The 12,194-nt window shown below is 40.9% G+C and overlaps 1 protein-coding gene across 1 annotated transcript in view; it reads right to left on the bottom strand.

The window, feature by feature from the left end:
- OSBPL10 (oxysterol binding protein like 10) overlaps positions 1-12,194 on the bottom strand; it is a 112,479-nt gene continuing 100,285 nt past the window's right edge. Inside the window, exons 9-12 of the mRNA XM_058830692.1 lie at positions 7,000-7,186; positions 5,394-5,576; positions 3,453-3,606; positions 1-2,744 (exon numbers count right to left, since the gene is read on the bottom strand). Of these exons, the coding sequence (XP_058686675.1) occupies positions 2,700-2,744; positions 3,453-3,606; positions 5,394-5,576; positions 7,000-7,186 (569 nt within the window). The 3' untranslated portion in view covers positions 1-2,699. The remainder of the gene's footprint in view (positions 2,745-3,452; positions 3,607-5,393; positions 5,577-6,999; positions 7,187-12,194) is intronic.

Genomic DNA, 12,194 nt, shown 5'->3' on the forward strand with positions numbered 1-12,194 from the left:
GCTACTAAATGAAACAAATCTTTTATTCATGAGCATTCTCATTTTAAATTCACAAATTATGAAAGGAAGGCAAATCAGAAGAGACTGCCAGAGCATCTTTTAAATGATAAAGGTATAAATTTCCTTTCTGAACATTTCTAATTTAAGAAAGAAAAAGGTTGCATAGGCTTTCTACAGGTGTGCACAAAAAAGTACATGGAAGTTTTTACATTACAATTCAGTGTACATCGGCTACTTGAAAAGGAAAGTATTTACTTGCAATTCCAAGACAGCAATTGGAACAACCTACAGAATAAGGCTTATGAATATTTACTTTTCAGTCCTGCAAAATATACTGAACACATACTATCAGAAAAATAAAATGACACTTGTGAATCTTGTTCTGAAATCTCTCGCTGATGGGATCTTTTCTGAAAGGACTTCTTACGTTTGTGTCTCCCACATTAATTTGGGAAAGAAACAGTGGTAATGGCATTAGGGGATTCTTCATAGCATTGGAACAAAACATTGATCAGAGCACATGTGGAATGTCCTTGGCATGCAGAAACAACCAACCATGCAGACAGAGAAAATCTTCAATAAATTACAAGCAGAAAATTGTTCAAATTTCTCCTTAAAAGAACAGCTACAGCATCTCTGTAGCCTTGACAGTCACACCATCCCAGCTGAAAGAGGTCTACTCCTTCAGGGGCCCAGGCCTGCATGCCTGACACACAGAGGTTTGCAATGGCTATCTAGTGAGTATGTGTCTTGTTCTTTGGTGTGTGAGAGAGGTCTGGGAGGGTGTTCCAGGGGTTTTACTCTGCTTTTTCCATTGCTCTTTGTGATGATACTACAAACTGTAGGAATACTTTTAGGTACTTATCAGACTTATCTCTAGAACAAGAGTGGATCCATTATAAAGTGAATTCTTGCAGGTGATAAAGTACAAGTGTTCCTGATGATACTCAGTAGCAGTTCAGTGATTACTACAAGAGCATCATTTTGGTTTTCTTACAGAAAACTATTACATTAACTATTCCTAAAAAATAAGATTTTTTTTTTCTCTTAAAAAAAAAGTGTCAGTTACAAAACCAAGCTCATACAATCCACTTTTTTTTTAAAAAATAGGATTTAAATCATTTAGAACATGAATCTTTCTAATGTGCAAAAAAAAAAAAAAGGACAGACAAGAAGACAAAATAGCATTCAGAAGGAAAAAGTAGCCACACCTTCATTAAATAGAGATCTTTAGTTCAAATCCAAAGGAACAGCTAATGGAATGTTTCCTTGTGCACACACCTCCTCCACTGAGCCTTCTGGGCTGCTCAGGAGATTTTAACATCTACCGAAAAAACAAAATGCAGGACACACAAGGACAGATGTGAGCAGTGCTTTGACCTAGATATCTTCGTGTAGCATCTATCAAGCATAAGTCAGTGTATGAACAAAGCAGACAAAAGGCACAAAATTACTCAGCTCTACAGACAGGCATCCATGCTACTGTGTGATAGAAATACAGTGGTTTTGTTATGGGGCACTGTGGAAAGAAGCACTGAGCACATTTTACATGTTCCTTTTGCTGCTCTCTCAGAAGCATCTTCACTTCCAACAAATACAAACTATAAAGCAACAAAACCTTAACATACTTCTAGAATCCACATTGTCAGTGTCACAGGGGGTACCTCACAAAGTAAGATCAAGCAACAGGATTTTTTAATTATTTTTTTATAACACTACAAAACAAATTGTATCCCATTCCATTTGTTTCATTCATAAAGTTATTCTCTCCGTGGAATAATTTACTAAATTGTTACTTTTACATCAAGGAATGATTTATGGGTGAAGGGTAGTTGTATCATCTCTACTCATCCAAATGTTTTACCAGAAGCAATCCCATTTAGTGGAAAATGTAAGCCAGAAGTGTTGGCATGACAACAGTCAGAGAACATTACACAGCAAGACCAAAGATACCAGAGCAGCTGGCTCAGGGGTGGTGACCAGAGATTGACTGAACAGCTGGAGCATGAATAGACAAAGCAGCGAGGACACAATGGGTTAGTGTGAAGAACAACGTTCTGGAGAAGGTATTGCTACTTCTTTTAGGGTGGCAGGAAATTCACACTCCTTGGTGACAGGAAACACGCCCTGAACTCAGTACCCCAGAGCGGGCACAGCCAGTGGATCATTCTTATGTCAAAGTGAGTTACTTGGTGACTGTTCAGACAGAACGACTGCCATTAAGAGACATATCACGTTTTAAGTGCAAAACATTTTTGGCAAAAGTGAAAAATAGAAAAACATTAACCAGTACTAATAAAAAAGTATTTTCTTAAATACTAGCATAGGGCCTGATCCTGCAAGCACACAACTCAGGGAGCCCTGGCTGAGTGCAGCCAGGGTTCTGTGCCCTAACACTTGGAGGAAAAGGTCTTTGAGTCGCTATTGGTGTTGGTACTGTTTACATGTAGTGTAAATAGCACACACAACACATGCACACCGTGGGTACTTAGGGACAGACGTGTGCCTGTGTGTCTGTGGATCTGCACACACAAAATGGCTCCTGAATAAACTTCGAGCTCGTGGTTATTTTGAGATGCATCATTCACAGTACATAGCTTCCCATGGGGATCTTCTGGGAGCAGGACCTATCCTGAAGTTACATACTGTATCATTTTAATGCCTTTCAGGTAAAGTTACGAGGCAACTGCTCTCTCCTGTCAATGGGTCTTCCAGAGAGGATTCACATACAGCCAACCATCACCCTGTAAGAAAATTAAGCAGAGTTTACAAACAAGATTTATAAATACCAGATATGTGTATGTCCACACAAAAGCTAAAATAAGACTAAACAAGAAGCCATCCCTGTCACCTGAAAATTCTGTGTTTAATGAATTGACAAGTAATGCGGGCAGGAGGGAAAAAATTACAAGGGAGGGAAGAGATGTAATGAGAAGATAGATGCAAGAGATTCTGGTTTAAATAGCAGCTAATGTAACAATCTCCTCAGTCAGTCTCATCCCTCCACCTTTCCTCCAAGAGAAAGATGAACTTGGTAAAATCTATTTCCTTTCACACAGATGAAACCCAAGACTGTGTTTAGGATGTCAATGCTTACTTAAGCTGGATAAATCTCCCTAGACCATGCTCATTTCAGTATTCTAAGATTATAGGGGATATGAGTATGCAGAATTTGAAAAGGGCTGAATTTTACAGAAGAACACATCACTTTATGTGCCTAACATTAGGCACCAAAAATTCAGATAAAAATCTAACTGAAGAAAAGTGAACAAGTTCACAACATAGACATGGAAAAGTCCACTGCCCTCCTTCAAGAGCCAGACTGTCAAAAAGAAAATTTAAGCAATCAGTGGTACATAACAACAGCAGCCCATGACAAAATCCACAGACATTCACTTGTCCCCTGAGCAGGAACTTGCTAAAGGGTCTCTAAACCAAGAGACTCCAAGTACCTCTTTGGCAAAGTATTTGGGTTTCCAGGGAGTTGTGAGTGCCGCGCGCTGCCTCTCCTCTGCTCGCTGTCTCTCTTCCAGGCGGTGCTTGTGCTCCGTGGCGGCATCAATGTTCCCCTCCTTCAGAGAGTTGGTGACATGCTGCCACAGACGCCTGCCCAGGAAGAAGGAGCACAAGGGAGGGTGAGAACAGCTCTGCCACAGCCCAGTGCTGCTGGACACCAGTCTGGTGAGCAGCAGGCTGAGGCCACACTATCCATACCAAGATTTCCAAGTCCCACAGCTTGGGAACCATCACTCTCCTAGGATAGTCATCATGTCTGTGGAAGAGATTTTCAGGTTCACTCAACTCCCAGTATTTTGCCATGCAGTTTTCTCAGCAGATTATGTTCCTGACTCTTCACCACCTGAGCTTTTTTTCTCAAAGCAGGTGGATTTATTTTTACCATTTCCACTTCACATTCCTTACTGATGTTCCTCTGGCTCCCAAATGACAGGCGATTAATTCTGCATTTTTCTGCAGTTAAATTTTTGAATTATAAGGGAGCCAAAACCCAGGAGTGCACTGAACTGGGACACTGACTGGTCCTACATGGTCACCAACTGAGGAACTGATTCTAGGGAGCCCCTCTAGGTCTGTGCTCTGTATTCCCAGTTACAGTATTTACCAGCACAGCTACACGTTTCTCAGACAGCTGACCACACTCCGATACAGTGCCTTATATCAGCCTAGCACAAACTTTGCCCAGAAAACCACTGAGAAAAGCCCTCATAGAATGGTTTGGGTTGGAAAAGACCTTAAAGATCCTCTAGTTCCACCATCCCTGCCATGGACAGGGACACCTCCCACAGGACCAGGCTGCTCAGAGCCCCATCCGACCTGGCCTTGAACATTGCCAGGGATGAGGCATCATCCACAGCTTCAATGGGCAGCCTGTTCCAGTGCCTCACCAGCCTCACAGTAAAGAATTTCTTCCTAATATCTAATCCAAACTGCTCTCTGTCTGAAACCAACCATAGCTTTCACATATGTCCAGGGCTGTTTAAATGAGTTTGTGTTTACAATGTGATAAACTGCGGATCCTGCAGAGACACTGGATGGATGTAATTTGCTTACTAGTATCTAAAAAACAAAATAAATACACCGAAAAGCTACTGGTTTCCTTATTTACTATAATCTTTATGTTCCACACTACAGGGCAAAAATGAGTTTGTGGATAAGCAAGTGGTCTAGAAAGCAGACAAATTGTATCTGACCCTGCACAATGACTCAAGACACCCTTGTAAAATAAAAAGACATTTACAGATAATAAAATGTAGTTTAACTCATATTTTTAAATCCTCCAATAAAATGCTCCTAAATTCAATAAAGTATTGATTTTTGTGAAGATAAACATCAACAGTTATTGAAGTGGATACAGAACAGGTTTTTTTTCTAATGTACCTAGTCAGAGTTAGGCACATGATGTAGATATCAAGAGCCTCAAAACCACCAGTACCTGTGTCTTTATATCTCATACTGCCTCATATTTTACACATATTTATACAAATACATATTCTAAAATACATAAAACATTAAGTACCAGTTTCAATGATATGCAACATATATATACCAGTTTGAATTACTTGCAACAAACTGACTGATTTGCCTACCATGTTGCAATCACTCCAAGAAGCAGGTGGAAACACTGCATTACCATTTTCCAGATGCTGATTAAAACAAATACAGGCATTTTCCCCATCTACAAAATTGATTCACTTGTCACTACAGCATAATTTATGCTCCAAGGAACCAATACACAGCCTCAGCTCTCTGTGCCCAGATTTCTGTGCTGTAGGAAGCAAGGAATTTTTGAACCACAGCAGTCAGACCTGCAGTTGGCTTCCCTGCTCTGTTCCCACCCAAAGTTCAGGACAGCACTGCAAAGCCTCTGCCCTTACCTCGATTCCAGCGGCCCTTGGTTTGCTATGGGCCTGATCTTTTTCCTGATAACAGGCAGTTTGGTGGTGTCAATCACTTTGGTGTCTCCGTTGCTGTAAGTGAATTCCAGGGTGCCATTCCATTCTCCCTGCGCCTTGCACACAATGGTGTTCGTTGGATTGTGCTTCACTTCGGCTGTAACCCTGATTCAAGGGGGGAGGAAAAAGACCACAAAAATAACTGGTACAATTTATTATCAGCACATGAAAGCACTGCCTTGCTAAAGGTTCAAGCAGCTTCCTACCTCCACAAATCGATTATTCAAAGTAGTGATGCTGCCTCCAAAAAGAAAGACTCATCCCAGAAAAGCTCTTGTAACACATCAACAGCTTTGGGATGACATTCTAGCTAAGTTCAGCAGCAACCCAACTTAAAATTCTGATACTTGGCTCAAGGCCAGAGCCAAATGGTTACCTCAGCAGCCTGAAAAACAATCCCTGACATTCATGTGACATTTTCAATACATGATGCTTTCACATCTGAACATAATGCTGTCAGAGACCCATGTCAAAAACTTTGGGTCTCTTTGTTTTCTTCTTTAGTTCCGCAAGTTCACTTCTCAGCTGCTCACAGGCAATGATTAAAGCCACCTCACCAAAGAACTGGTCTGAGAGTGAGCAAAATAGACAGGACAGGAAAACCAAAATGCAGGGAGAAGTTCTGTGTGTGTGTGCCCATGAACATGCACACCTGTGCTTTAGAAAGCCATGGAAAGTCTCCTGTAAACTCAATTTTAATTACTAAAGTAATACAGCACAGTGTCCCCAAATTTTCACTCACCCTGATGGCACCAATTATTAATCTATAACTTTTAAAGAAAAACCCTGTCAAAACAGCCCCATGTAGACATTTACCTGAACACAACATTGAAATGGTTGACACACATACGGAAGAATAGTTATAGCATCTGAAATGAAACAGAGGTAACCATGCAAAGCACACTCTCCTCTGGACAATGCAACAGTCCACAGCAGAACAAGAAAGGGGTCTGCTGTTAATGACTGGGACATCAACTTGAGCATGAAAGCAAGAGAAGAGGCTGTCTTGCACAGCACCTCTTCACACCCTGAGTAAAAGGGGAACCAAAGAAGGTGAATAACATTTCCACATCTGTAATTTCAGTGCAGAGGTGGGAGTCCCCAGCAGGGAGCTACCACTATGGGCAGTGACACTTTTGCTTCTTTCCTCTTTTCAGGAGCTCCACCTAGAACACCAGTTCATCTACAAGACTCACACAGAAACAGCAGAGGGTAACAAAAATATCACCTTTTCCACACATACTTTTCTGATCCTGCACTTACAGCAACTTTTACAAGCAACAAAGCCTGGAGAGATACATTCACTATATTTTAATGAGAGAAATACATCCAAATCAGTCAGACAACATAATATGTATTGCTACAATAAACTGCCCTAAAGCTTTAAGTCATCTCCAGCACTACTAGGAAAAGAATTTCAGCTATATGTCTGCAAAATATTGCAACAGAAGAACTGAACAGATGCCTAAGAGCCTTTCCCCTGAAATCCTGCAGCAGGTAAACAAGAGTCAGACAGTAATTCCCGTACCTGTGGACCTTCCCTCCATAGAAGGGCTTGGTGTGGAACGTGACGGTGGCAGAATAGCCCGTTCTGGCACAATTGATGTTGACTTTCCCTCCAAGCTCCACCCACGGGATGGTGAGGATTGAGCGAGCGTAGGCACTGGGCAGGGTGAAGACATACTCTTCTTCGTGTTCCAGCAAGTGAAGAACACCTGCTCGGGAAGAGGAGAAAGCAAGGTGATAAAAGGTTCACTGACAAGACCTGATGGTCACTAATCAATTACCACCATCAAAATGCACATCCATGGAGAGCACAAGGTGCAGCTCCCCCTGAAGGAGGGCACTGTCTGCTAAGAAACTCTGCTCTCTGGAAAAAGTTTTTTCCAACAAGCATTTTCAAAAGCATCCAATTTGACTGTGTACCCTGTGGTCCTGCCTAGTACCAAACGACTTTTCAGAAAATCTGACTGGGTTCCTTACTTTGCATTACTGTTAAAAGCTGGAAAAGCATAGAATGTCTACCTAAAAAGCCATACTGAAAATTCAGATGGTCTCTCAGTGTCATATCATAATCTCCCTCCAGGAAAAAATACGGGCATGGCCAAAGGACTCTTCACTTCTCCATTCAGTTAGAAACAGCCATGTCCTCCACTAATTTCCTCTTGATGCTGTGAAAGGCTCTAAGTCTCTGTGGGTACAACATGGAAACATGGCATCTACAAACTTCCCATTAACTTTGCTCCTTAATTTCCAAATGCCTGGTTTCCCACACGGGCTTTGAAAAAATCTTGCATAATCAAAGAGAGGTGCAGCAGGGCCACTGCTCTACAAGCACCAAGTCCAGTGTCTCTACCAGCCAGAGAAAATTGCTGGTAATTCCATCTCATTCTGTAAAGGTTCCTCCACCCTCAGCACTATCAGGCGGTAACTAAAAACAACACACAACAGCAGCAGTTTTTCAACATTACTTGGAAGCTGCACAAAGAAAGTTGCTTTCCTGATCAGACCTTTGCAGCTTCCCCTGGGGCTAAGGATACAACTCTAGCCCCATAAAAACTGTAGTTTGATCTTCAGGATAGCAGGACATAAGACCAGGAAAAGAGCACCATAAACCCTGCACGCAGAATTAGATCATGCCAAATGTCTGCAGTGTATTTTTTATTAGAGTTTTACAGTCTTTTGTGTCCCATTTACTAACTGCCTAAAGGCAAAAATGACAGCTTTGAAAATATTTTTTCACAACAGGGCCTGAAAATAACCCATCACAGGAAGAACTCAGAACCCAGAAATATTGAAAAAAAAGAGCAGGAAAGTTATTTTGACACAGTAATAGGATCTGTTTAGAAACAAGATGAGCTTGAGCCCATTTGCCTTCACCCTGGGGCAGGCAGGGGAAGAACACACTGTTAGTGGTATTGATTAATCTATCTGTTTAAGGGAATACTGACACTACTTTTTCAAAGTGATCTCACATTTAATGATGAAAAAGCATTAAAGAGAAACACAACACTACTGCTGCCAATATGAAAATATGCCTTTAACGCTGCATGGAAACACAAAAACACACTCAAAATTAAAAGCACAGAGCTGTAAGAGAGCCCTGATCTTGAATATTGTCTCCAGCTAACAAAACTAAATACAGGCACAGGAAACTCTGCAATTTTTCACTTCTGCCTTCTGAAACTATTTCACAGGAAAACATTTGCAAACCAGAACAGAGTCATGCAGTTGTTCTCAGAACCTCTGCAACCTCAGCCTCCCAGCAGCGACACAGCCAGCATGTCCACTCCAGCAGGTCTGACACAAGGAGCTGGGAGTGCAAAAGCACATGGAAAAAGCATGTCTTAAAAGGACCTTTAATCATTTAGTCTTGGCAGGTTACAACTTCCTCGTGTCATGAGCTGAACCCTTAACCAGCAGGGAAAGGCCAGGAGGACACAGCCAGAACACACACACACATTTTGCCTCAAGCTTCCTCGGCTTCACACCTGCAGAGACATCCAAGCTGAACACACTGCAGGAAGGCTGAACTACCCAACTCATCCTGGACATGCAGCCAGGAAGAACTTTTACTAAAAAAAAAAACTATTCTGGTTATCAAACTCATCAAATGGATGCAATAATAGCATTAAGTTAATAAAGAACAATCGCAAAATCACAGAAAGGCCTGTATTGGAAAGGACCTTAAAGATCTTAGAGTTCCAACTCCCCTGCCACGGACAGGGACACCTTCCACCAGACCAGGCTGCTCAGAGCCCCATCCAACCTGGCCTTGAACACTTCCAGGGATGGGGCATCCACAATTTCTTTGGGAAGCCTGTTTCAGCACCTCAACAGCCCTACAGTAAAGAATTTTTTCCTAATATCTAACCTAAACCTACTTTCTTTCATTTTAAAGCCACTCCCCCTGCTTTTTCTGTTACCACATGCCCTTGTAAAAAGTCTCCCATCCTCCTCTGACTATCACTGTATGTGATGTTTTCTGATGTCAGAGGAAACTGGCATGATAAATCCAATTTCCTTATGGGTGGGTATAGGTTTGCTTCTGTCCCCCTGATGGGATCAAGAGCTTTTTTCTCCCTACTCAGGTGGAAGGGACTCAGAGCTGCAGTGCTGCCAAGCACATTTAAAGTGGAGAGCAAACAGCAGCAGTGACCTTCAATGTAAATATTTAACCACCACAGCAGGTTAGATATTAAAATCTGAACCCAGCTCTCTTGGCAGTATTTTTAGCACCCGGTAGCATATTTTCTGAATTCCTTAAACACCTGAATAAATACATTTTTAAATGAAGTGCTATCTCACTTGAAATATGACTCCAGCTCCATAATTACAGTCTAAAAGAGATTAAAGGGGAGATCTGAAATAACCATGCCTTGATAATACTTTTAGTATTAACCTGTTTTGCATTCCACTGTTTGCAGAGCCCACATGCAAAGCCTCGTTTGAGTGAAGCACCCCAAACACTGTGGCTGCACCACCACATCTGAACAGAGACCTGTGCTCCCTTAGGGGAGAGGAAGACAAAAATTACACTGAGATTTAACATTTGTAATAGGTACCACAATTTGAATTAACTCCCTACCCAGCTATAAGTGTCAATCTCAAGAAATTAAAAGCCAATTAACTGAAAGCTAACAGTTACTTCACAAAGTGTAATTTTAACATCTGCTGATAATCATTACATTGCAACTGATCTTTAAAAACAACTGCTGGAAAATACACAGGCTATTTTTCTTCCCTTGCTTCCCTGCTGTAAGGGATGATTCATGTTTAGTTTGAAAATGGCTGTAAGTAAATACACATGAAAAGTGGTAGAATATTCTCCCATTTTTACTTTTTTCCTCTCACATCAAAGAGTTTGTTCAAAAACTTCCAATTCCTTTAAAAAAAATCTAAAGTATTTATAGGCAACAATTACACACGGACAACTGCACCAGACCAGCACTCTGGGAGGAACAGTGGATTTAGTAACCTAGTTTGTTAGGAAAAAAAATGCTACAGAAAAGGGTGAATTTGTTATAAAACATTGCAGAATATTGAAATTCCCCCTTGAAATGTCCTCGACACCATTTACTCCTCCTTTTGACTGCAGCAATGTATTCAGAGTCACACCCCCATCCATGACTCCTCAGTCTGCATTACAGGTCCTGGCATATCATTTTCCCAGTTTGACTCTTGCACGTCCCTCACTGATGCTGCAGCTCTGTGAATTGATTTCCCAGTAACACATATTGACAAAAAACCCCAGAGGAGGCTCTGGATCCATAAACTGCAGAAGAGACATGTGGGATTTAATGCTTCCCACTGCCTGCATGGATCAATCTGAACAACAAATGGCACGTGGGACACCAGGGGCCTGGGACAGTTTCCTTGGTTAAGAAGCTCTTCACCCTGTCTGTGTTTCTCATAACACACAAAGAGGAACAAGTTACACGTGGGATGAGCGTCACACTCAGGGTGTTGTGCATGACCAACTGCCCAGATGCCCACAGAGAAACAGGAGATGCCAGAACTGCGCTCTTACTGTCTCAAACCTTCCAAGCAGCTGTGTTGAGCACTGCTCATTTTTCAAAGACTGGAACCATTTGCTAAATTAGGTAATCAGTGCCATGCTATATGAAAACAGGTCTTAAAACACTGGGATAAAAATATTAACACAAAAAGGAGTTCTTAGGGAAATATTTAGGTAGTTCTAATTGCATGTAGCTATCAAACTTTGTGACTGGTAAATTAAAAAGTCACTCATTTCTCAGTACTAAAAATTATAATCTAGAAATTAATTATCTATTAATACATACACATACATGTATTTAAACAGAAGAGAAAAAGAAGAGTTAAAAACATTCATTGCTTTCCTTTAAATTTATCCTGGAAAGAGCACTGAACCTTTTAACCACCTATCAGATCTTTTCAACCTGATTTTCAATTTAGAAAAATAATTTTTGGAAGCCTGTAACTCACCGCTTTTTTAGAGCATTTAAAACAGCAGAAGTGAAAATACCAGGTGTAACTAGCCACTTGACAATACAGAGCAATCCATTTAAATGCACTTTATTCTCTCTGCAAAATTAACCCATAAATCAAAGATAACAAAAAAAGTTATCAAAGATAACTTTTTGTTGGATTGTGCTGCTCTGGACCAGAAAAGGAACAGGCACAGTTGACACTGAGTTGTGCTCACCACAGCATCCTTACCCTACAACCAGTATCGTTTAAACATCCTATGGACCACGTAAAAACCATTAAATATTTATACTGACTTTCTCATCCTTTGCTAATTTAAATCTTAATGTGACCCTGTTCATTACAGCCTCATCTCCTCCCTCACTCTTTCATTAGTACATAATTAACATTAACCAGAATTAGGGACTGCACATGTAGTGTAAGTTCTTTCATGCAAAATACCCTCTTTTTTATTCAGGGTGGCTTTCACCTGAGGAAACTCAGTGCTTGACTACTCTGAAAAATGAGGATTTTGTCATACAGTAAAGAAAAGTTGCGACATTTCATTAGCAAGCCATCATGACCCGAGATGAAGAAAGGGTAGTATATAAAACAGCTCCCCACATGGATTTCCAGCAGTACTCTCCCACTTGTTCTGCATCTCTGCAACTGATACTTACTTTGAATCAACAAACAAAAACCACAGACAGAAAAAAAATAAAAATCTCAGTCACTTTGAGGTATGATATACACAAAAAAAAAATCACACCACTG

The sequence above is a fragment of the Poecile atricapillus genome, chromosome 2, assembly GCF_030490865.1.
Source record: "Poecile atricapillus isolate bPoeAtr1 chromosome 2, bPoeAtr1.hap1, whole genome shotgun sequence".
NCBI lineage: Eukaryota > Metazoa > Chordata > Aves > Passeriformes > Paridae > Poecile > Poecile atricapillus.